Below are 26,494 nucleotides of genomic sequence, written 5' to 3' on the forward strand. Positions count from 1 at the left end.
TGTGAGAATTTTATCTGGCAGGCACAGTTTTCCTCACCTTACTATGAGAAAATGTTCCTGCCCAAGTTCTCTCTTTTGCATAGCTATTAGACCTACAAGCCCTGTCCTCCCTGGCATCTGATACATACCAACTAAAACAGTATTAATAATGTAGACAAAAAGAATGAAAGGTAATTTACTCTAGTTCTGGAGTATTTAAGTGATAGCATTTTTGAGAACATATTTAACCTTATCCACATACACCATAGCTGTAGAAGATATCACAGGAAAATATTGGAACATTCAGCTAGGGAAACATGTACCTTTCTACTAGATAAAATATATTTGAGGAATGTTGCAGAAGAAAAGCATGTAAAGATACTGAAAGCAATACATGTAAAGATACTGAAAGCAATAAACACATGCAACTTAATAGTAAAGCATCTCCTATGGATTCTTTATTCCAGCAATGTTTCAACTGCTATCCAGTGTACTTAAAAATAAAAAGTTCCATGCATATGCAAAATAATCATTTCAATTTCCCCCTCTCCCAGCTTTTCACTTAGGTATAACAAGGGAGGATAATGCACAAAACAGAAAATAGTAATAATAATAACCTCTTGGGAGTACAAAGTGAAGCTAAATTTTGTTATTTTATAAATGTGATTTTATTTGGTGGTTCCGAGGAATTATCCATGTTTAAAAAGCTGAATTGCCAAAAGCCACACTCATACACACCCAAGGATAACAGTAATTGCTGGTTTGTAAAACTGAATAACTACAGCTGCATAAATTTGAGCTCTAGTGCCTTCTAATCAGCAACACCCAGACATCTCATGAAAACAAAGAAACAGCATGGACTGTAGCAATCTTTTGCACAATAGTGTCAGAACCAGTATTGCACATGACTAGTGGCCTCAGGAAACAGACAAATTATACATTTATTGCTTACCATTACTACAGAGGGGTGAGCTGAGTGTGCTGAGAGGAGTTCTTCTGAATCCAGCTCCTCCATTCCTTCTGAAAGTCCTTCCACTTCTGTTACTGTTAGAAGCATAGTGGCGTGCTTGGCTTTCATTGTTAGCATCTTGCACTTGGAATTCAGAGATGCTATTTGCTCCTGGTAGCCTTTGATCTTCTGTGCCAGCTCCTGAGGAAACATTTTCTTCCTTGAGAATCATATGCAGCATGTAGAGGCCGTAAGAAGGGGCAGCAATTCTGCTTCCGTTAGAGAAAGACCGGCTTGCTTGTCTAAGGTCAGCCAATAAAATCACAGCTCTGTGTTTCAGAAGCCCTACCTCAGCAGCAGCAGTGGCCGAACAGCAGGATGTTGATTGTGGAAAACAAACATGTCAGGCTGCATCGTGCTACATACACACAGAGAAAGGCAGGGCTAAACCACTGAACAGAAAGCTATGCAGTGAAAATGGAAAAGCACCGTGAAAATCTTTCCTGCCTGTCACTGACAGAAGGGGTGTCTGGTAAACTCACATTATCATTTCTGGGGATAAGCAAATTCTGCATTAAATCCTGCTGAAAACAAGAGGGGAAATACTCTTGTCTGCCTCGTGAGATACTAAAATAAGCTGAAAGTCCCCAGATAAGGCATGCCAAGGAAATGAGGTCATGCAATGACTTGAAGTTTAAAAAAACATGCAGCATTCATTTCTGACCAGACTGAATACAATGAACAGAGAAGTTAATGCACAAGGCTGTCATGGATTAACAAACACTGTGGCTTTCTTCTTGCTTTGTTCTAAAATGCTGGGAGCCGTGATAAACTAGTAGCTTGCACTTGGCATTTTAATATCACTCTGCAAGGTATTTATTTTCTTTTAACTGCCTGTTTAGAGTCACAGCTTGGACTGGGTCCAAATTGTATTCCTGAATAAATTAGCTAATTTTGTACTAATGCTCCAGTTGAACCCTCTCTGCAGCAGCAAAATTACACACTTAAGAATACACACTATTGATTGCTGTATCAGTCTAGTTTTGTAGATTACGTATATCTCCATGGCACAAGAATGTAGCCAAGGCATTACAGGTAGATAAGCTAAATATTTCCAGTCAGGTTTGTAAGAAATGTGTATGAGGGGACAGAACTGGTTTCTGAAGGCAAAGGCACAGCATTTTGAAAGGGGCAACAATTAGCTGATACCTGACTCTTGTAAACCCCTGAGCTTTTGCAAGTGCTGATGGCAGCTGGTTGTTAGCACCTGTAAAGATCTGTGTCTTTGCCTGTGCAGTTTGATTTCAAACTGTGTTGGCAAAAGAAAACAGGTTACCTGGTGCTATATTTGATATCAGGTGATTGACAGAAGTAAAGAAAGGATGGAGTAGAGGGAAAACAAGACCATTTTAAACAGCAGACGTTTAAAGCAGAAATAGAGAATCACTGAGCGGGGGAAAGTGGCTGTTTTAAACAATGGCAGATGTTTGAATAGAGAAAGCAGGGGATGACACTGCGGGATGAGCGGCAGTTTGATACACAGTTTGACCACAGCAAGAAAGAGTTTAGAAACACTCTACTATATTAGCTTTTGGGTGTTAGATTATGTGTTGTACCCTACTGTGTTGTATCACTACTTTTAAGGCACATGCTCTTCCTTTTTATGATCGCACACACACACACACACACACACACACACACTTATTTATTTATAAAAACATTTCTATGATGCAATGTCATAAAATTTCAGCGCAATGTGCAACACCACAAAACACAGTGAAACACAATATAAATAATCATTAAAATAGTTGGCTAATTAAACAGCATAAAAGCCTTCAAGAGATACCTGGAAGACAAAAGCGAGAAACCTGCCACATCACTGCTAGAAGAGAGGTCCACAGCATGTGACTGTTTACACTAAATGCCTACCTTCTAGTTGAGATCTCTGTAACACAAGGGACAATTAAGAGAACTCCACACTAATCTGAGTGAATGAGCTGGTATGCAAACATGCAGGTATTCTGGATCCAAATTATTTTTAAATCAGATGTGGACTGGACAGACCTCAAACAGAGAACACCTGAAAAACAGAGGACTATCCTCTGACAGACCTTCAAAATAGAGGACTGTCTTATTTAAAGTAGGACACATGGTCAACCCTAACTATTTTTTCCCTTTCGAAAGAACATTTCTGATTTCATATGATGTTTGCTTAGTTTTTAGTCCTCAAAAAAAGCAGGACGATTGTTAGATTGTTGGAACAAAGTGATCTCATGCCATTGGTCCCAAACATGTTTTTACAGTCTGACAGCTCAGAGCAAATGAATTAAGTATAAGAGAAACTCCTGCAAAGCTTAACCTGAATGAATGCCTAAGGGCTGGAGTAATTTCACAGTGAGATAGCCAGTATCATGAAACCAGTCACTCAGGTTTTTAATGGATCTTTTTTTCCACCTGTGAGACAAGGAATCAACGCAGAATGCTTAACAGCCTGTGCATCTTTGCCTCCCAACAGGATGTGGTGATTATTGCCTTGTTTTTGCATATTCACTTCTTGCATGAATAAATCAGCAATAGAATTAAGCCAAAGGGTGGCCGATAGGAATGAGATCCAAACAGGAATAGACAGATGTATGTGACTCATATGAAGTGATAATGAAGCATAGGATAGCACACCTGGGTTCAGGCACCAAAGCTGAAATCAGATACCAGGAAGTATATTTCATTTCTGCTTTGAGGTTTTTAACCAATTAACTCATTTATTACTGATTAACATTTGCTGGTGTTGGGGAAGGTCAGCAAGGAGTGGGCAGTGATGGGTTGCCACACAGCAGAGGATGAGAAGCAAGAGGAGGCAACTGGTATGCTCCTTGTAGGCCACATCTGCTGCCCCAAGGCAACTGCCTCACTGATGGGCCAGCATACAAGAGAAGGTTTATATGTTGATTCTCATGCTGCTGTTTAAATGGTAAACATTTAAACAGCAGCATGTCATTACTAGCCACCATAGGTTTCCGATGCACAAAAGCTGTGATATAAGTGTTTGATTTTATTTTTATTTTTACTTTGTAACAAGGTGTTTTCACCTTGAAGACATGTAGTTCGTTAAATTTAAGAAAAATAAGTGTATATCTTAATTGTTCAACACAAACCATATTCAAGAGACTCAGATCTTGCAATATTAAACTTCACACCTATGAACAGCCACATCCAAGTCCAATGGCATATTTGGACAAGCTACATCCAAGTCCAGTTTTGCTTCTCTGCAATGACACTTAAGATTTTAAAATGACTGCCAGCTATTGCCTACAGACACTGGGATATACCTCCCAATGCTGCATATATAAGTTGTACAATTGGCAGTGCATCCATATAAAATGGGAGTGGGAGGGATTGGAAAGCCCCTTTGGTATAGTCTCTTCAATGGGAAATAGCTACTGTGGTAGAGAGGAAGCAGCAAAAAAGGGGGGTTGATAAATATTTTTCTTCCTCTCCAGTCTGAGTCAGAAGAGACAAAAATGCCATGGTCTGGTATGTCTGCAAGAGTTAATATTCTGGAAAATGGGAAAGGAAATGGAAATTCGAGTTTCAGGAAGTGCAAATGAGTTACAGATTAATCTTAGGTACATTACCTCATGGCATGAAATCTGGGCTTGCAATTCTTGAATGTTGCTTGTTGATATGGGCTTGTCCTGGATCTCACGATGAGCTCTCTCTATTAGTTGCTGTAAATGTTTCATCTCTTGTTCATATTGCTCATACTGTACTACTGCTTCCTAGAGAGGAAATATGCCGGGGCCAGGGGGATACAGTGAAAGCACACCAGAAAAGAAAACACCTATTGTGTACATGTGTGTATCATTCTCTTTAGAACTATAAATGATATAAAAAGCTAGATATTTGTAGCGCCAAGTAAGAAGCCATTAACATTTTTACTACTAAATACTTTTTTTAAACTTACACACTTTATATCTGACTTACAAAGTAATTAATTTTGTTCCAAATATTTGTTGCAGGGTTATAACATAATTACTGGGGGAAGGGATGCAGATCACTGGTAAACCAGAGGTCTAAATTTCATTCCAGGTTGTTTATCATGTGAAAAACAAGTGGTTCAGTATTTTTAGTTTGTAACTTCTGGGAGATAATGCATACTTTCTTTTGAGTAATACAGGCAACAACCATTTTAGGCACGTCCAATTGACGTGTGATTGCCAATGTGCGGATCCTTTTGGACCGGGAAGAGGGCAGAATCATAGATGTCAACTTTCAGATTTGAAAATAAGGGATCAGCAGCCTCACCTGTCCCGGGGACAGTCTACGGGATATCTAACAATCCGGGGTAGCAGCGGGAAATGGTGCCAGAATAAGGGAATTTCCCGCAAAAAAAGGGAAGGTTGACAGCTATGGGCAGAATGGGGGCGTGATGGGGGCGGGGCACACTTATGTGTGTTCAGCTGACACATGTTAGAGGCCAGGAATGGAACCGCTGCACAAAATAGTGGCCGCCTGTATATATCTGTATGTACCGTATTTTTCGCACGATTGGACGCACCGGACCATAGGACGCACCTAGTTTTCAGGGGGGGGGGGAATCAAGGAAAAAATATGATCCCCCCCCCGCAGCTCTGGGAGCAGTGGACAGGCTGCACGCAGCCTGTGCGCTACTCCAAGACCTTCTCCCTGCTTTTGCGGGAGATGGGGGAATTCCCCCACCTCTCGCAAAAGCCCACAGGAGCCCCGCGTGACTCCTGCGGGCTTTTCGACCAGGAGGGAGAAGGGACTGAAACGGCCAGTCAGTCCCTTCTCCCTCCTTGGGGAAAAGCCCCCAAGAGCCGCTCGCTCTTTAAAGGCTGCGCGGCTCCTGCGGGCTTTCTTGCGAGGTGGGGGAATTCCCCCACCTCCTAGAAAAGCCAGCAAAGCCGCGCAGCCCATTTAAAGAGCGCACAGCTTTTGCCTGCTTTTGCGGAAGGTGGGGGAATTCCCCCATCTCCTGCAAAAGCCCGCAGGAGGGAGAAGGGACTGACTCGGCCAGTCAGTCCCTTCTCCCTCCTTGGGGAAAAGCCCCCAAGAGCTGCGCGCTCTTTAAAGGCTGCGCAGCTCTTGCAGGCTTTTCTGGAGGTGGGGGAATTCCCCCACCTCGCAGAAAAGCCTGCACGAGCCGCGCAGCCTTTAAAGAGCGCACGGCTTTTGCCTGCTTTTGCGGGAGGTGGGGGAATTCCCCCATCTCCCGCAAAAGCCCGCAGGAGGGAGAAGGGACTGACTCTGCCAGTCAATCCCTTCTCCCTCCTTGGGGAAAAGCCCCCAAGAGCTGCGCCGTCTTTAAAGGCTGCGCGGCTCTTGCAGGCTTTTCTGCGAGGTGGGGGAATTCCCCCACCTCCTAGAAAAGCCAGCAGAAGCCACGGAGCCCCTTTAAAGAGCGCGCGGCTTTTGCCTGCTTTTGCGGGAGGTGGGGGAATTCCCCCATCTCCCGCAAAAGCCCACAGGAGGGTTGGAGAGTAGCGGGAAGGTGTCGTGAGCCTCCCCGCTGCCCCCCATCCTCTGGGGCTGGCGATGGGGGAAGCGCTGCTTTCCCCACCACCAGCCTCGAAGCCGGGTTGGAGAGTAGCGGGAAGGCGTCGCACGCCTTCCTGCTGCCCCCCAATCTCTGGGGCAGGCGATGGGGGAAACGCTGCTTTCCCCACCGCCAGCCTCGAAGCCGGGTTGGAGAGTAGCGGGAAGGCGTCGCGCGCCTTCCTGCTGCCCCCCAATCTCTGGGGCAGGCGATGGGGGAAGCGCTGCTTTCCCCACCGCCAGCCTCGAAGCCGGGTTGGAGAGTAGCGGGAAGGCGTCGCGCGCCTTCCTGCTGCCCCCCAATCTCTGGGGCAGGCGATGGGGGAAGCGCTGCTTTCCCCACCGCCAGCCTCCAACCCGGGTTGGAGAGTAGCGGGAAGGCGTCGCGCGCCTTCCTGCTGCCCCCCAATCTCTGGGGCAGGCGATGGGGGAAGCGCTGCTTTCCCCACCGCCAGCCTCGAAGCCGGGTTGGAGAGTAGTGGGAAGGCGTTGCGCGCCTTCCTGCTGCCCCCCATCCTCTGGGGCGGGCAATGGGGGAAGTGCTGCTTTCCCCACCGCCAGCCTCAAAGAGCAGACTCTCCTGGCTTCAGCGGAAGCAACGCGAAGCCTCCGGAGCGCAGGCTTCTGAGGCTTCGCGTTGCTATCACTGAAGCCAAGGAGCCTGCATTCGCTCCATAGGACGCACACGCATTTCCCCTTCATTTTTGGAGGGGAAAAAGTGTGTCCTATAGAGTGAAAAATACGGTAAATGTTCTTAAACTAGCAACGATTCGAGAAATTCAAAACACATATTTTCTTTAAGTTGTTAAGAAAGCTCTTAAGAAAAAATGACATTTACTCCAAACTGTGGTATTACCACCTCTTCTCACATTCAATTTATACTTGCCTGCATTATGTTGTACTGCTGAATAGCAGTGTGCTGTAGATGGCTAGCATCCTCCTGCAGCCTGAGGGCAGTGTGACATATTGGGAGCATGGTGACCACTTCTTCAGGAATCCGCAAAGCACTCTGGCAGATCTGCACTGCATGAACCTTTGGCTTCAGTGACTCCATTTCAGAAAGCAGATGCTAGAAATAACATGAGTGCAATTAAAAAACACAACCTCTCATGCCTCCATTGACCTCAATAACCTTTTACTAAAGTGAGCTCAACAAAAATCTCAAAATGTGTGTTAAATGATTTATCGGTAGGACATGTTGAAAAACATTCTCTACTACATTTTCACACTTTAAAAAATCAGTTAGATATGAGGTGATGTGTATAACAACAACTAAAAGCATCCGCACAAAATTGCCAACTATAGCTGAAAATATTTCATATTACCTTTTGGATTTGACTGAGCTATGTAGGAAAAGAATCTGATCAGTTCAGTTCAGATCAGTTCTTGGGGTTGATTGTTTTGTCATATTTTAAAATATAACAACCAAATATATTTAGCTATTCAGCGGGTGATTTCAGTTCAACTGGAGGACATACAGTATCATGAAACACTGTTTTCCCAAATGTCTGTTTTTATAACACCATAACAAAATCAGTGCCATCAACAATGAAACAGGATTTGTCCTTAGGAAGACACGAACAGTGGATGCTAGAGAAGGCTAAATTCATAGACCAAGTAATTTCTATGTTCTGAATGGACCATTTTTTTGCAAGTACTATTGTTCAAATAATTTAACATTTCCTACACCTACAAAAACAGAAGTAGAGTGCATGAAATGGTTTTCCATCCCACCTCAAAGCAGACCCCAAACAGAACTTAGTCACTTCAGTCAATGTAAATAAATTTCCATCTAAAGTAATACTTTGCTGCTCTTCTTTCACAAAAATTATCTTATAATCAGTCTAACCTGTCGGTGAGAAAGTTGTTCTTTCAGACTCAAACGGCTGATCTCTGAAGATGTCAGAGTTGCTTGGGCTTGTTCTAAAGCTGTTTGAAGAGCCTTTACCTCAGTTTCAAATTTCTTCATATCCTGGGGGGAAAAAAGTACAGAAAAACTAGGAAAAACACAAACCACATTAAACTTGAATTAAGAAACATAAGTCAGTGGTGTTATTTTAAGTGATCTCCAAGCCTCTGGAAAATGGAATACATATCATATGCATTCTCTGGCATATTATAGTTCCTCATCTTCTACAGGCGGCGATCATTTCACGTTGGGTTTAGTTCCTGGCCCCCGCACACTTCAGCAGAACATGCATAAGCGTTCTCTTCCCCCATTCCAAAAGGACCTGCATGTCAGCAATCACACATCAATTGGACACACCTGAAACTGTTGCCGCCTGTACAACCTTCCATCCATTTCAATGTGGCTTGCATAGGAGAACTGTCCAAGGCATTGTGCCCTGGAAATGCAGTATATTTATTTATTTAGGCCCCTAAGTATTTTTATGCGTTTAAGCAGGGTGTCTTACAAAAAGTTAAGATTAGAATAAAACATATACCATATTGCCCCGAATATAAGCCGCACCTTTAGAATTCAAGGCTTATTTGCAGGTGTGGCCTGCCTCCTGGCTCAACCGCCATGAACGGGGGGCGGCCGACGCATGGTGTCCTGCTCCCCAAGCCGGCGCTCGATTCTGAGCACACTATGCGCCTGCCTCCTGATACTACTACTTCCCATAACTACCTCCCCAAGCCAGCGCCGGGAGAGGCTTGGAAGTGGCAGGTGGACTGCACGCCGTTACCCCGCGTACTCCCTGGCTGCTTCCTGGAGGGGGCATGCTGCTTTGCCGGCAGCCTGCCCCCCTTCCCCCCGGCGGCTTGGGGGAGGCTTGGGAGATGCGGCTGGGACGGGCGCGGTTGTCCCGCACCCCCGATGGCTCTTGTGAGCAGCTGTTTCAGCAGCAATACTGTAAGGTCATGAAGATAAGACACACTTTAACTTTTCACAATTGGAATTTGGGGGAAAAAAATGTGTGGCTTATATTTGGGCCAATACGGTAAGATTACAACAAACATTACTAAGGAATAATCACAACAAGATGTTTTATATTAGCCTTGTGCAGTCATAAAGCAGACCTGCAACTGTCAGCTAGATATGAAGGGCACTCCGAATACCTTGGCTGCATCCTGAACATTCTGCAGTCGCTGTTTGATCACTTGCTGCAACTCCTCAGTCTGCCGCCCAAGCTCTGACACTTGCTGAGACATCCCTTTGGTTGAATACACACTTGCCAGATAGTCTATCTTTTCTGTCATGGCTTCAAGGTCTCCGTGGATCTCACCAGATTCTTCAAGCATGGCCTAGGTGGGAGTAGTGACAGAATTTGTTTCAATATTCAGATTATGATTAAAAAATGATAGGCTAAAGTTTACGTTCAACCATATTGTGCCAGCACTCAGACTTCATAATGTTATTCTCTCCCCCCCCCCAATCATATGTTTGAATAGTGGCTTGCCTCAGACCTCAGAATGAAGGCATAAGACACCACAAGGATTTTACTAAGAGATATAGGTATCTAAGAACGCCTCTCTGACTCCTGCCAGAATTCAGGAGGCACCCACTGGGGAAGATCAAGCAGTTGTCTAGAAACTGTCATTTATACAGCTGCTGTCAGGTGTGCGTGCTGTCAGGACTCTGCAGGACTGGGGCCTTCCTAAGTTTGTTCTGAAGAGGCAAGGCGCGGCCATACAGGTGAGGCCGATTGGTAACTCACAGCACCTGATGGCAAGAGCTGGGAAGGGATACAAGGTCAGTATTTTCCCTTCGGCTCTTTGCCACAGCAACACGTTCCCTGCCTTGCTGCGTTTGACTCCTTGCTTCTTGATCCTTGGACCCTTGGCTTCTTGGCTCCTGCCTCTCTGACCTTCGGACTCTTGGCTTTCTGACTCCTGGCTTCTGGACTCCCGTTCCTGCTCCCCCCCGCCATCTTGCTCCCGGTCCCGTCGTCCCCAGCTGGGACTTCGATCGCCCGTGAACTGGACCGTGACAGCTGCCCCACTGCATTTATGGTCTATCATTATCCACTCCCCTGAAAAGATACCAAAGGGAACTCTTCCTAGGCCTATTACTCCCCCAGAATTGTCCAGGTAAGAGAAAAACATGGAGTTCCCAGTGGATGAAGCATTCACCCCCCCCCCATAACCTATGGAGAACTATTGTACCAAGTCTCTATCTTAACAAAATGAAGTGGGCAGCTGAAAATTTCTGGTATTTCTAACACTATGTAGTAAATTATGAGAACCTACTAAGCAGCAGTTTCATTAAGCCATGTAATTAATGGAAAACTTATTACATGATGACTATCTGCAGTACTTGAAGCATGAAGTATGAAGTAGTTGTCTTACTTCTACAGGGTTGCTAGACTGAGACAGGAAAATTTAGCACTCATTCCTCTAGTGATGAGCTATTCATCAACACCAATAATTTATGGAGCCAGGAGTAGACTGTATTAGTCTGGACAGGGCCTTGTGTGCCTCACACAGTTCTATTATAAACATCCTCTGATGCAATATTGAAGGTACAAAAACTCCATCTCAGCATGTGATTGGAGACATCCAAATACACTTTGTACAAAAACAATAACAACAATCCCAATTAGTACACAAACCTCTGTGTCAATCTGTCAAAACCAAAGAAAGAAAGAAATGCTTACTGGCAACAAATGGGAGGCAGGGTACTTTCTTATGCCAACGGCATTACTTAGTACAATAAAAACATTTTCATTTGTGCATCAGTGGGGCAGGAACGCATGTTGTTTGATCTGCTACTTCAACTTATTTTTATATATAATATTTGTGTAGACCTGGCTTCCAGCATTATATATCATGTATATATTCTGATATTACATATCAGAAAACAGCACAGGCTTCATAATTTTCATTTGATAACACAATTGTATCATAGTTCAGAGGTAGCAACTATCTTTGGTGCAACGATTTGTGCCTTCATCTATTATTTGAAAAATGTTTTTGCTATAATCACCTGATGAGTCAAAAATTGATCACGAAGCTGAGCGGCAGAATTCCATGTAATGCTACCATGTGTTAGGATTTTAGCTTTTTCAATCCATTTCAATATGAATTCTAGCATCTCATTATATTCTTCTAAGTGAGAAATGGCCTGAAAAGACAAGTAAAATCTACTTCAATAAATCCAAAGTACAGTCTTGCGTACAAAAATACTTTTGGTTTCTGAAATGTTGTCATTTTATTTACCTAGCAATTTTCATTACTTCCATTCTTCTAGCTTCTTAACATTTACATTTCTCGATTACTGATCTAATGTGCTGATTGCATTAAAATTGGTACATTTGCCATTTGCCTATTATGCCTACTTCTTATGCAGATGAAGCTATTTTGAAAATTCTACATGGAAGAATTAGAATGTATTGATGTCAAGGTGTGGGAGTATCACTGCATACATACTAAGAACAATTTGGCTCTATCACAAATGACTGCACTGCTTGCTTCCCTGATCTACAACACCTCTTCCTCTATTGACTTAACTATGTTTTGTGAGTACTCGCACAGACTACAACCAAAGGACCAATCCCTTTTAAGGGCGAGCAATATATTGCCCTACACAGAAATAAATCAGGCAGTTGTTTATATTTCCAAGATACAGCGTACTTTTCTGGACATCTAGTATATTGAATATTTAGAATTATTTTAAACCACTAGAAACGACTGTTAGTCACTCAGTAATATTAGCATGCAATATATCACATCGGCAATTGGTATAAGCTCATGGAAGACAAGATGCCACAGAGTAACAGCAAACACGTTTCCCCTGGCTGAGGGCCTCTAGTGGATAAAAGTGAGTCATAAGGGCTTTATTTCGCTTTCAGCCTTACTGTACTTTCTGAAAAGCCCTTTGAACTTACTGGATTTTAAGAGGCCCAATAAGACTGCCATCCTATGCATATTTACCAGAGAAGACGTCAAAGGGGGGGGGAAGGGGGGGCTTACTTCTGAACACACTGTGTTGTAAAGCTGTATTTTTTTAAAAAAAGTCTAAAAATCTTTTAAAATCTTAAAGACATTACCATCTAAAGATAAACATAATTTCCACTTTCATCCCTTCTACCATGTTGCCACAGTAGAGTGTATTCTGCAATTTAAAACCAAAATCAAAATTCATGCCGAGAAAATCTCAACTCTGCAATATGACCCAAAGATGCAAACTAAAAATACTTGCATATTTTTGCACAATTTTTCCTGTATTCTGGTTTTGCTAGTTATTGATTCAGGGCAAGGAACTATGCAATGAGCTGGCAGCTTCAACTTAACCTACTGGAAATTTCACTTTGGCTTCTCAAATTTCCAGCAGACAATGTCTATCATCACAGTTTACAGAGCAGACGACTTGCGGGGGGGGGGGGGGGGCGAGGCAAACAAGCGTGAAATTCCCTGAAAACTGAATTCTGTGCACAGTACCATGTTCTATGTGCCCCCATGGAATTGTGGTGTATTAAGAGCCCTTCAGCCTATCCTCCTATTATCTGTTTCAACAATACTTGAACATCTCAACAATATTTGAAATTGTATTAACGTAATACTATACCTGACTCAGCTTTGATGCCCTGTACTCAGCCTGTCTAATAGTTTGCTGGTGGAGAGCAGTCAGTTGGCTTATCTTGCCAGCCAGGTGCTTAGCCAGCTGAGGATTCTGCTCTGCAAAGTCCTGGACAGCTGCATCGAGTTCCATCAGCTTTATGTTGCAGCTGTCCAATTCTTCACCCAGTAGCTGGAGGGAGAAGAAACTGCATTACTTGCCAAAAAAATGGAAAAGACTGAATGAAAAAGAGAAAAGTGGGAAGATTGTTTCCTTTCAAAGTCTTGTGAGTACTGGTACACCATTTTCAGCATGTTTTTTGTATGGAATGGGAAGGATGTGCAGATTTCCCTCCTATAGCTTCCAGCTCAGTTTCTTTGGAGTGGCTGATAATTTTCCTCCCACACATGCAAAAGGAGTTATTACTGTTATACTAAGCACTAAGGTAAGAGTATGGACATGAACACACACACACACACACACACACACACAGAGAGAGAGAGAGAGAGAGAGAGGGAGGGAGAAATCATTGACCATACCATGGAGTCATACATCTAAAAGTGAGAAGTTCCCAATCCTATATACAGTCAGCCCAACTATTTGTAGGATTAGATGTTTATAGTATGTACAATGTGACACAAATGAGGGATTTAGATATCCATACATATTCTCTATTGATTTAAAAGTAAGAAACATTGATATCTCTCTTTTTAAAGATTGACATAAAGACAATCATATTGATCACATTTGCACAGAACGATATGCCAGAATTTTGGCTTATCGTGGTTTAGCATGAACAAGTAGCATGCTACTGCAATTACTCTCATTTTGTTCCTCCTTTGGTGGGAGTAATGTTTGGCTGCAATATCCAAACCATGGATCAAGTTTGTTGATCCTTAACCAGCCATATTGCTAGCCAACTTTAAGCCATGAGTACAGTGGTACCTCAGTTTAAGAACAGTCTGTTTTAAGAATGATTTGGTTTACAAACTCCACAAAACCGGAAGTAGTGTCCTGGTTTGCGAACTTTACCTCCATCTAAGAACAGAAGCTGAACAGTGGAAGGGCACCGGCGGTGGGAGGCCTCATTAGGGAAAGCGCACCTCAGTTTAAGAACGGTTTTGGTTTAAGAACGAACTTCTGGAACGGAGTAAGTTCGTAAACCGAGGTACCACTGTATTTGGTTTACTCATTGTTATTTGTTAGAGAGTAATGAGCTTTAGATATAATGGGGGAATCAAGCTTCCTGGTTTATCCCACTCGTGCCTGGGGAGAAGCAAAGTGGAATCAACTAGGCAGTGTGCATCAGCATGCAGCTCATTTGCATTAAAACATGATAAGCCAGAAAGTTTGGCTTATCCTTATGTGTGAAGATGGCAAATTCTCAAGCCATCTTTTGCTTTCACACTTGCAAAAATGACTAGCATCAACTAATGATTTTTATGTGTGAATAAATGAGCACAGATCATCAGAGAGCGGAGACATCAATCGTTTGCAGGATCCTCAAAGAAAAGCTTTTCATTAAACTTTCAGCTGCTCCATCAGCTCACAAGAAATAATTTGATACACACACATACATGAATCAGCCATTAGTCGGATGCAGTCTTAAAAGCTTTCACGTATGATACCAAAGGGTGATATCTTCCCACTTTCATTATAATCCTTCTCTCTCCATGCTCCAGGCTTCACAACACATTGCAGGGGAAGTCCAAATTGTGTCCTCTACATGTTGTTGGATTCAGCTCCCATCAGCCTCAGCCAGCATGGCCAATGGGAGTTTCAGTTCAACATCTTGAGGGCACTAAGTTGACTATCCCTGATATAGATTTATTTATTTTTGGTAAATATTTGATTCTACAAGATTATTAAACAGGGAGTGATTCTGTACAAAGTAGAATCTTATTTACCCTTTGATCCATTTTAGCTTGTGTTATGTTATTTGTCTTCTCCTTCAGTTTAAATAGAATTGAATCGAGCTCTTTTGCAATCCCTTGAATCTTTTGATCAAATTCTTGATTCAATGCTTTGCTCTGCTGAGCTTCTTTTTCTTTGGCTTGAATCTGCCAAAAAACCAAAGGTAAAAAAAGAGCAACTAAACATGCTGGTTTACTATACATCAATTACAGAGAATCAGTGTGACCACAAAATTGTATGCTTATGTATGTAGTCTTGCATTTCCTTAGACAAATGCAAGAAAGTTGTGGCAACTTAAGAGTCTAACAGTAATTTTTTACACAAACTTTTGCAGCCAAGTATCTCTCCAATAGATGCATGCTTCTGTCTTGCTGTATGTAAGTGAGGAGTTTGACATAGGGCTCAACTGAGACTTCTTCACTCCTTCTGTCTCCCCAGATGGCCTCTTGGCCAAATGTGTGTGTGCACTAAGTAAATTGCATTCCAATCCCTTGAAAAGAAGGCAGAGTTAGATGTATATATGGAAAGCCCAGATAGGCTCCTGCTGCAAGAAATGGTTGCTGTACGGTAGTGCCAAGGACCAACCAAGGTGGGATAGGAAAAAATGCTTTAATGCTCTCTACCAAGACCCATTTCTATATCCACAGCTGTATGGAGGGAGGAATTACACCCATTTTGTGGGGTTGGGATTGTACATGAGTGCATGTGTGGTTTTGCTTATCATTCTGCTATTACATGACTCCATTTACAGAATCGGTAGTATTCACTTCAAGTATTTTACCTGTTCATGTATATTTACAAGTGCCAATCCGACTTCTGCTAACTGAAGAGAAAGCTCTGAAGGTAAAATGGTATAAAGTCCCAAATATTTGTTCTGCTGTTGTTCAGCCATTTTCTCAACAGCCTGGCGGTGAATAGTTGCTTCATTGAGGAGAGACTAACAGGAAAGAGAAAATATTGCCAAAAGAGTGGAGAAAAGTGATAGGTTTTAGAGCTTCACATTTCATACGGTTACAAAATAATGAGTGGTGTTCTCTGAAATTTGTCTCCAAAATGTCAAATCTCACCCACCTCAGTGTGTCTATTTTGACAACAGAGATAATCTAAGATAATGCTGAACCCTTTTGTATGCCCACAGCAAGCAACCTTGGCCTGGATACTTCTGCATCACTGGAGTCCTGTTACTTCCAGAACAATGATAATGAGGGAGACCAGCTCAGTGAGCAGTGTCTTAATCTTCCTCACATGATATTTCTTGGGAAGTAGGATAGTAAGAACTCCAAATGGCTGCACTTCTTTTAGGCTGTTGCCAATATTTCCTCCTCTCTAGTATCCTCTGAGTGGTGGTTCTTTGGAAACGTCATCAACCTCAGGCATCCTGCTTTTGCACACATCAGTCATAGCGGCATTTGGCAACCATCCAGCCACAGCACACACATCAGAAACACAGCTTTAACTGAGTCTTTGAATAGGATTCACCTAATGTGTCCCATCAGCAGAAGCCCTGCACACTTGCAATGGGGATTTCCCCCTGCAACCCCCCCCCATTGGCTTAGTGGATGAGTGAGAGAATCTCCAGAACAGTGCTTTTGCAGCAAAGAGAGGGGCATATTTTCCATCTGGAAGGCTGAAATGCTTACACTGACTGAACGATCAACTTAGCACAATGCTGAATTCCTCCTTAACCTTGTGCAAAGCAGAGCCTCACTGCAGGAGTATTTCATTCCAGGTCAGCCTGCTCTCTGAGCCAGCTGGCCACCCTTTGTCTTGATTACAGTTTGTACTGTGCCTTGTCAACAAATCTTGATGCTGTACTATTCTTGTGTGCTTTTCCACTAACACCTGGTCTGCAAAACTTTGCAATCCATCCACTGCCTTATCTCTATTTCTGGCAGTGGCTTCCATGTTGGATTCAGTCACAATTATGAAACCAGACATATGGGAGACAAATGCAAAGAACTCGTTCTGATTTAATCATAAAGCTGGTTTCGAGTTGTTACTCGAATGCTATAAGCATATAAGTAACATTTGTTTTGCACTGTAAATGGAGATAATTTAAAAGGTACAGCAGCCTGTTCTGCCCCCATTTTTTTAATGAGACACTTCACAAATATTGTATTACATAATCCATTGTATGTATGTTTAGAACACTAATAGGTAAATTTTGGGATTCCCTTTATTGGAAGTTTTAAAAATTTTTTTGAAAGGAATCTGTGAGAAATACTTTAGCTATAGGATTTCACTAAATCAGTGGTGCTCATGCTTCATATCCTAAAGGAATCCTTTTAAAACTGAATTTTCTCATGTCTGTCTGCTGTGGAACCTCAGTTTGCTGCACAGAATCGTGTAGTACATTCTAAAATTTGCACAGGGCACCACAACCAATCTCTACAGAAATACCCAAATCTACAGAAACACACTGGCACCGTATACAAGTCTGACATACCTGCAATTCCTCAAGCTGAGGATCTATCTCAATTGTAGGATTTAATAAATATTCTCTGGCTTCCTGAATCCAAGACTTCACTTTATTAATCTCTTTTTCAACTTCTTCACGCTCTTTAAGTTCTTGTTTAACCACTTTCCCACTTCTTTTCACCTTTTGTTGCATGCTTAAAAATACAAACAACATTTTAAAGATTTGAGTAGCACACTTCTCCATACATTTGTCAAAAACTTGGAGTACATTAGTGGACACATTCTATTATTTATTAAATTTGTCATTTATATTTTAAATGGAATATAAATGTTATTATTATGGCTGTTATAATTAATTAAATCAGCAAGTTTAAGTTACCTATCCTATGCTGATGGAAACCAATATTGTGTACTTGTACAGTTTAAACTGTTATATTCAACAGTGAGAAATTCACAGAACATATACAATTATGGATCATAGCCAATATTTACAGTTTAAAATAGCTTTTTCTTACTTCTGGCATCTGTCTTGCATTGCTTTGATTTCTTGCATGATAGGCATTTGCTCTTGGGAACCAGAGGCTATTTCTATGTCCCGGAGCATGCTAAAAGCCTGTTGCTTCAGCAGACCCAGAGATGACAATTGTTGTTCAAGTTCCAGAACGAAATTACTGTGATAATCCAGAAGATCCACAAGTTCATTCTTTGAGGCCTTTTCTACTGAACCTTCTGGTAAGCGATCTTGCAACTGATCAAGAGTTTCTGTTGCTTTTTTCATCTAAAGATGAGATTTTAGAAAACCACACACAATAAACAACATTTCCTTAAACTTGTCAGTCATAATAATTTACAACCATTTTAAAGGCTCTGAGTTGCTTCCCCATATATTTTACAACTGTTTATAATTAAGCTTTCACATAATAGTAATATATTTTAAAATAGTTTGCTACTCACAATTGTACTTCTGTAATTAGGTTATAGTATGTTTGATTTTGTTAATAACATGCTTACTAAAACGTGTCTTGTAAGCACCACTGGACACAAACTTAAGATCTAAGTAGCACTGCTATCTCAATGCTTCCTAGCTTGCTCTGCAGCTGATAATACTCCCTCCCACCTGTTCCCAGTTCATCAGGAGCTGCAGCTGTGGCCCTGTGTGGCTGTGGAAGAAAAGGCAGGAGGCTTCAGGGAGCTTCTGCCCAGGGAGAAGTACTTCACAGAGTGTCAAGGGTGGAGCCTCAGGTGCTGCAGCATGGGCGTCGCCAAGGGGGGGCAGCCCCCCATCAAATAAAACAATAGAAATACTTAACTAACTGATCAATCCCATCGGTCCTGCCCCCCTAACAAAAATCCTGGCTATGCCCATGTGGTGCAGGGAGCCAGTCAGTTTCATTGCTGGGCTCCCAAGGGGAAGAGCTTCTGGGGTGGACCAGAGAGAAGAGCACAGGAGTCTAGTCCACTCCAGGAGCATAAAAGGAGGACCCGCCTGGCCTTCTCCATCCCTTTCACTGATCTTCCCATGCACTTGTGCTCTCTTTCAGATTGCTGGTTCTTTCCTACTTCCCTACGGCAGAAGAGGCATTGGGCTGGATTCTTAGAAGGCGAAGGAGAGGGGCACCCTGATCAAGCACACAGGAGATCCCCTTAAAGGGTACTGGAAGGCAGATTTCTGTCTTGACGGCACCCCTCACCAGTAGCCAAAGGAGGTTTGCCATCATTAGCTCATGCTGTGATGAGCCTCAGCAATTGTCAACCCCTGTTGTTGAAATATAGCTCATCAATCTGTAGGTAGGCTGGTTGAACACGTGGATACCCGCCCAGTGCCTACATCAAACCTGTTATGTAATCAATAAGTTGTGATCTATTTATCCAACTTGGATTGTGTTCGTCATATTTTATTGCTTGTTCCCGCACCACACACAGCTACCCTGTGCGTGGGTCAGCAATGTTGATTAGCTTGCTTCATCACATCACTGTAAGATATGCAGTTGATCCAATGAGAAATTCTTCGTTTTCAGTGAAACCCATCTTCTTAAGTGGTATTTATTTCCATGTATATGTAAAATATTCTTTTCCTATAACTCTTTATTTTAATATTCAAATGTTGACATTACAAATGCAAAATATACTTGCACAGAATGACTAATAGTGAATAAGAGATACCAAATAACCTTGATCTTCTTAAGTGGTATTTATTTCCATGTATATGTAAAATATTCTTTTCCTATAACTCTTCATTTTAATATTCAAATGTTGACATTACAAATGCAAAATATACTTGCACAGAATGTCTAATAGTGAATAAGAGATACCAAATAACCTTGATCCTTATACCTTATTGTTAAATGCATTCCATTTCTGCATTGATTCTTCCAAAATCCTCTCCTGGTCTTGGGCAACACTTCGAAGCCTTGTCCACCGCTGCCAAACGGTTGTCATGGACCTACTTATGGTTGCCTTGCTGGCATCATTGCCTATTTTCTCTAGGTGGCATGCCTTCTCCTCCAGTGATGTGACCTTCCCATGAAAAGAGTTCACTACAGACACCAGTGACTGAGGAAGCAAAGAGAATGATTTTTTTGTATCTTAAGAAAATAATTAATTTTTTTTTAGCATATCTTATGCTTCATTAAGTGTGTAGCATAGCTGAAACAGACTGTGTTAAATTAAGACCTGTGGTTTCAGTGGAGAAAATATGACCCGACATAATTCAGAAGCTTTACCTTATGTGATATTAATTTTTCTTCTGCTTCAAGACTGGAAGTTGCTTTAGCTACAGAAAATTCAGATAATTTCTTCTCAGATTCATTCATCAGGTCAATAACTTGCTGCCTTGCCACTTGATACTCCTGCCACTCAGAAGCACAACTTGAAAAGAAATCAAACAATGGAACTTATTTCTGAGTGGGAAATGGCATGTATAGTTATTTAAAATCAATGGCAATTAAAACCCGCAGTGCTTAACTTTGGCTGGATTGCACTGTAAATGTTTTATAAAATAACCATTTATCCTCCCATTTCCCAACAGCTGCCTTTCTGAAAAGACGGCAGCAACTATCTTGTCATTTTGTGCGACAACCATCTGCTAGACATATTATCTGACATTTCAAAAACTGAAAATGTACCTTTGCAGTTGTACTTTCTGGGCTTCTGCTTCTTGTTCTGATTCCACGCCTTTCTCTTCTAAAGCCTTCACGTTCTGCTCCAGCTCCTCTTTTCCTGTGACTTGAATAAAGGGCTCCATGTCGGCCACAAGGGTCCGCAGTTCTCCCAAATGCACACGGAATTGCTTTTCAGTGCTAAAGAAATCTATATGGTTCTTTAGATTTTCCTCCGAGTTCTCCATATCGAGGCCATTTCGTGCCAACTGTAGCAATTCCTGGGCGTCTTCAAGCCAGTCACTAGCAGTCTGGGAAACCTGGTAGTATCTTTGGCACAGGCTATATAATTTATTCAATTTATCCTGAAAACAAATTAAAAGGACATGTATGGTCATTAAGAAAAAACACCGCTTATATAACATATATAATTAGGGAGGCTGTGATTTAACACAGTTCTGCTAAAATGAACAGCGATGTTGAATCCACCTTCTGTCCAATCTATCTGGAAACCGTACTGGAGTTTAAGAGCAGGGATGACTAATGCAAAATACACGCATTGTTGAATACAACAGATAACACCTGCATTCGGAAGTGCATTCAAGTGTACATATATATATAATCTGTACTCCTAAAAGTGTTACTAGAGACACTGAAGGGTTTCTATTAAGTTCAAGATCATGGAGTGGGAAACTCAATCAAAATAAAGGGACAGGTTTCCCACATTCCTGCACAAAATATCTGCATTAGAATTGTCTCAATATTGCTCATTATTTTATGCGACAGATTTCCCCTCTTCCACAAACTCTATTAAAGGGAGCTTCTTTTAGTAAAAGCCACTCATGATGCCCAAGAAGCAAAGTTATGATCCTACAGCATATTTACCATGGAACAAGTCCTACATGCCTCATGTTTATGGCCAGACTATTAGTAGAATGCATTATGCTCATGTCCACAGCATGAGGCAGATCAGACTAAAAGGAGAGAGTAAGTCTCTATGCAGGGATGGATTAATCCATTGCTAGATTTTTAACATTAATGGTCACAAATTGCTCAGCTGAGCGTTCATTTTCTTAGGTGAAGTATATTAAAAATGCCAGCAGAACAACTGTGCAACAAGGCAGGCTGGATGCCTTATCTCTTAAGTATAGAAGCCGATGTGCTATATAAAATTAGTTTTGATCAGATCAAAGACTGTAATTTAAAAAGTAGAATTTTTTTCAAATGTAAATAAAGTGGAAGTATACAAAAATAAACATTACTTCCCATCTTACTGTAGGTTTTGTTTCATTTTGAAAAATACAAATTTCATTTTATGGTTTATTATCGTTTCTATTTTAAATTAGATACATACTTGGGCACCAAAATCTTTTAAGTGATTAGGGCCTTGCCTCTATGGTCTCAGGAGCTGTGGACTAAAAAACCTTTGGTGTATAATAACAACTTTTGGGTTTTTTTAATTGGCAAATACATTGCGTTTGCTGTTTAAGGTTCTGTTGGCCAGGTTCTCTGGTAATCCTAAACCAGGAGTGTAGGCACCTGGAACAAAACACAGCCACTTCGCTCCTCCTCTGATTCTACTGATCTAACCAGATCTAAGCCATGGTTTGTCTTGCTCCAGAAAAACCATGAGATATACACAAAGTTTGATGTTCTGAGTAGAAGCACCATGAGTCTGCATTCAGATATGATGGTCTTATATGGTGATAGCACAGCAGTATGAGCAGGACAAGAGCAAAGTGGCTACTTTTTTTGCTTCAAATCATAATGATGATGATGATGTATTTATACTACACCCACTCTGGGTGGCTTCCAACAAAATATTAAAATACAATAATTCATCAGATATTAAAAGCTTCCCTAAACAGAGCTGCCCACATCCTTGCTTGTTCACGCATCACCATAGTTTGGCTAAGAATTAAGAGCAAACTGAGCCAGTGACAGCCATACTACCAGCATGAAATCTAAAATTGGCTTCAGCAGGTTAACCCTGGTTATTATGCCATACTGATCATTCTAATACAAATCTTTAATTCCTTGTCTTCTTAATGTTGGGGGAAAAAATTAAAGGAATGCAAGATTCACTGACCTGCCGCTTGTGTATTGCTTCTTTCACTTCGCCATCAAGTTCAGAGAGTTCGGCAAGACTATTTTCCAAGTCAGCAGGTATCAGTTCTTTGGCCTTTGTGTACTTCTCCTTTTCTTTACTGCTTAGTGCTCCCATTATCCTTAGGCTGGACTGAACTTCTTCCTGCTGAATCTGAACTTTACGAATCTCTTCCTGGATAATGTTCAGCTTTAATTCAATACTCAGTTGATCGTTCAATTCTGCCTTAACATGCCTCAGCCAATCAAGGGAGAGACAGATTTCAGTTTGGAAATCTATGCTTTGCACCAGTCTGTTTTCACACTCTATCACAGTATCACCAATGGCAGTTTGCAACGTCTTCAGCATCTCCTGCCAAGTTCGCACCTGATGATTTGCTCCTTCATGCACAGATGGGTCAAGCTGGGAGGAAAGCATCTCAAGATGTTCAGCTATGCGTTTCAAAAGGATCCCAGCATCCTGCAGACTGCCAGCCAAGGAATGGTACATTTTCAGTTTTTCCTCTGCTGGGAGTGTTTGTTCATTAACTTTTGCTTGTTCTTCTTTTACAGAATTTAGCTGCATCTCAAGTTGCTTACACATTTCTTCATGTTCTTGATATGCTTCTATCATATCTTCCAACTGGTTTACTTTCTGTTCTATTTGCCTTTTTAGTTTGTGATACAAGGTGGTAAGCAGTAGCATCTCCTCTGGCAGCCATGGTTGCCCAGTGCTCCGAAATGCTTCCTTCTTCTGGTTTAATTCATCAACAGCAGCACCAAGGTTTATGACTTCAGCCAGGATGCTTCTGTAATCTTGCTGGAGTGACACAGCTTCTTTGGCTAAGAGGGTAAAAGGGGCCTTATGTAGGCTCACTAGTTGATCTTCCAATTCAGACAGAGCCTTTGTTGTCAATTCAATTAATGATGCATATTCATTACGGGCCAATATTGCTTCTTGGACTTTACAGAATTTGTCCTTAGCCAGAGCAACAATCACACTAAATTGTTGAGGCAAGGCATTCAGCTTTTCATCAAGATAAGAATGATCCATTTCATTGAGTGATGGTAAGATTTCCTGGCCATCCCTTTGCAATGTCAACAGAAGATTTTCATATTCAGAGCACTGCTCAAGAATTTGATGATACTTTGCTAGTTGGGAATAAAGTTCAGAATTGCTGTTCATTAAATTGATCTCTGGGAATGAAACAATATCAGACTGCTTAAGCCAGTGGCATAATTTATCCAAATCTTCCTTGAAATATTTTCTAGAAACCATATGTTTCTCCAGTTCTATTAGTCGTTGGCTACATTTTTGCAAAATAGTGTCATACATGTTCTGTAGCTCTTGCAGTTTCTCTAACACTTCAGTCTTCTCTTGCTCTGTTGTTTCCTTCATTAATGTCCTTCCTTGAGACCATAGGGCAGATATTTCACTCTGGTAGGCCTTAAGGCTGGCTTGTGTACTCTTACAAACCCGGATCTGTTTGCTTACATCTTCTGGTAGCAAGCAAATATGTTCATAGAACATTACCTTTTTCTCATGTTGTTGAATGTGATTCATTGCTTGAAAGGCTGCCAGGAGGAATTGAGTTCTTTCAGATAATGCCTTATTCAGGTGCTTTCTCCTCTGACCAACCAAATCGCTAAGGCAATCCACGTGATTTTCGGCATCTGACAGGCATTTCTGGAGCACCTGTCTTTCATTAAGCCCCAAATTAGTCATGACCCTACTGGCATCCTTTGTAAGTGCTTTCAAAACAAGTTGTTTGGCTTCCACTTCACTGCAAATGGTGAGATGATCCATGAGGAAGTTCTGAGCCAGCTCAGGTGGTGGACTGTGTTTGAGAGCTTCAGAGATGCTAGGTTGCTGCTCTTCTGCCCATTCCATTAATTCCTGAAGTTTAGTCTGCACCATACTCAGCTCTTCTAATGTGGTGACAGACAGTTGAATTTTCCTCTTGATAAGGTCCTCTAGCTGGATCCAGCGCTGCTCAAAGTGTCCTGTCTGCTCTTTTACTAACTCTCTGTCATCCAGATTTAGATGTTCTGTTATTTTCTGCTTCTGATCCTTCAGGTCTTCAAGAGCAAATCGTCTCTCCTGCAAAGCCAAAGCTAGCTTTTTCAAAGCCTCTAGATGGGTAGTGGTACTTTCAGCATCCGATCTGTTAAAAACAAGTAAATTAAGAGCACAACTCAATATAAACAATAGCACAGGCATTGGGTGGGGGGAAGAGGTGTTCAAGCAATGTGAAAATCTGAAGCATTCTTTTCATTCCCTAAGGGCATTAGAGATTTAAAAATCATATGTAAAGCAATCATTACGAAACACACCGCCACTGCAAAGTTCTGTATAGCTGGAGATGTCACTAGAGTGCATAGGTCTTTGCCTCCAAATATGAACCCCAAGATAAGCATTGCAGTCCCCCGTGTTCTTCTGTTGGGTTATAGACCAAATATGCCATCTCCTCTCATCCATCCAGTCACCCACCCACCAATCTACCTGCTCACCTTGGCACTTGCTTAGCCTGCTGCTGCTCTGGCAATGGTGGGAGGAAGAAATGCCAGTATCTTTCTTGCTGCTCCTCCCTTGCTCTACCTGGCTCTGCTACAGCAGCAAGACAAGTGCAGATACCACTCTGAATTGTAGTTGTGGGGACTGGAACTTTATAAATGGGTGGAAGGTGGGCAGGAGAGAGGAAGATTGAAAATATGCAGATGAAGATATTTTTAATATATATCTCAAAAAGTCTTCAAAAGGTCATGCTTTTCTGAGAGTTCTCTATGAAACCTTGTAAAAACTGAACTTACAAGGTGAGCTTGAAGAGGAGTTCACACATCTAGGTACACTATCCTTTCAATCATTTCAGCAAACCTTTGAGGTATACTGTTAACTTAAAAGCATCTACACACACTGCCAGCTCTTCAATCTAAAATATGCCAATATCTCCTATGACTGTAACATTGCCCTAACCCTATTGTGTCCACAAGCAGTGCAAGCATGTGTTTAGACTTGCTCACTCTTGACTTGCTCGTTCTCTTCTTCCATTTTCATAGTTGGTCCTGAAGGAGAGAGGGACTTATGGAGGCATTATTAATAAATAAATAAAAACTCAGGTAGGGGGACATGAGTGTGGAGGCTGTAGGAGGGCCGATGCTCAGTACTAGAGCACATGCTTTGCATAAATGAAGTCCTAGGCCCAATCTTTATCGTATTCAGTGAAAAAGATCCTAGGGTAGCAGGCCTAGCAAAAGTCTTTATCTAAGCCCTTGGAGAGCTACTTCCAATTAGCACAGACAATACTGAACTAAATGGACCAAAAGAGCTCAATATAGTCAAATTTTCTATTCATTACAATTTGCCTTTTAGAGGAAAACCCTACCAATGTGGCTTCCAAAAGTACAAGAGCAACATTTACAACAGAACAGATTTAAAACCAGAAAAGCATAATGACACTTCCAAATATTCATGTGAGTATAGTTCTAGACTCTAAGGAAAAGTGGTCACCTTAGCAATGTCTGTATCAAAGAAGTGTTACAGATTTTCTTGACTCAACCCACAAGTCCCTACCTTGCCAGGTTGTCCCATTCTTGTGTAAACTTTTCCAAAAAGACTTCTACTACGTTTAGGCGGTCATGATAGTCCTTTGTCCTCTGAAGATCTTCCTCCCTGTGTAGGAGCACATTACTTGTTTGAAGGCAAAGGTCCAACCAATGGTTGCTCAAGCGTCCTACTTCCTTGTGCTCTGGTGACTCCTGTCCTTGGGTTAGTTTGCTCACCTTTTCAGTCACAGCCGTCAAAGCTGTCTGTTTAGACTGCAGCTTCTGACTGAACTCCTGTATGAGGAGATACAAAAAGGAAAATAGTAATGAATTAACAACCTGAGAACTAAATGAGAATGTATAATGCATTCTATTTAGGCTGTATCACAAAAACTTATACAGTGGTGCCCCGCAAGACGAATGCCTCGCAAGACGAAAAACCCGCTAGACGAAAGG

At 41.7% G+C, this 26,494-nt stretch overlaps 1 protein-coding gene across 20 annotated transcripts in view; it reads right to left on the reverse strand.

The window, feature by feature from the left end:
• SYNE1 (spectrin repeat containing nuclear envelope protein 1) overlaps window positions 1-26,494 on the reverse strand; it is a 276,264-nt gene that overhangs the window by 102,474 nt on the left and 147,296 nt on the right. For 18 of the 20 annotated variants that reach the window (XM_083607892.1, XM_083607889.1, XM_083607886.1 and 15 more), the window contains 16 exons: window positions 26,067-26,332; window positions 22,500-24,660; window positions 20,438-20,775; window positions 20,036-20,180; window positions 19,647-19,865; window positions 17,828-18,090; window positions 17,341-17,506; window positions 15,676-15,831; window positions 14,888-15,040; window positions 12,990-13,172; window positions 11,409-11,546; window positions 9,542-9,727; window positions 8,331-8,453; window positions 7,368-7,550; window positions 4,561-4,704; window positions 932-1,129 (listed from right to left, as the gene is read on the reverse strand). In XM_083607892.1, coding sequence (XP_083464018.1) covers window positions 932-1,129; window positions 4,561-4,704; window positions 7,368-7,550; window positions 8,331-8,453; window positions 9,542-9,727; window positions 11,409-11,546; window positions 12,990-13,172; window positions 14,888-15,040; window positions 15,676-15,831; window positions 17,341-17,506; window positions 17,828-18,090; window positions 19,647-19,865; window positions 20,036-20,180; window positions 20,438-20,775; window positions 22,500-24,660; window positions 26,067-26,332 — 5,022 coding nt within the window. Of the gene's footprint in view, window positions 1-931; window positions 1,130-4,560; window positions 4,705-7,363; window positions 7,551-8,330; window positions 8,454-9,541; window positions 9,728-11,408; window positions 11,547-12,989; window positions 13,173-14,887; window positions 15,041-15,675; window positions 15,832-17,340; window positions 17,507-17,827; window positions 18,091-19,646; window positions 19,866-20,035; window positions 20,181-20,437; window positions 20,776-22,499; window positions 24,661-26,066; window positions 26,333-26,494 lie in introns of all 20 variants that reach the window. The other 2 variants (XM_083607884.1, XM_083607883.1) reach the window with 1 other exon arrangement.

Source organism: Podarcis filfolensis (genome assembly GCF_964270895.1).
Source record: "Podarcis filfolensis genome assembly, chromosome: 3".
NCBI lineage: Eukaryota > Metazoa > Chordata > Lepidosauria > Squamata > Lacertidae > Podarcis > Podarcis filfolensis.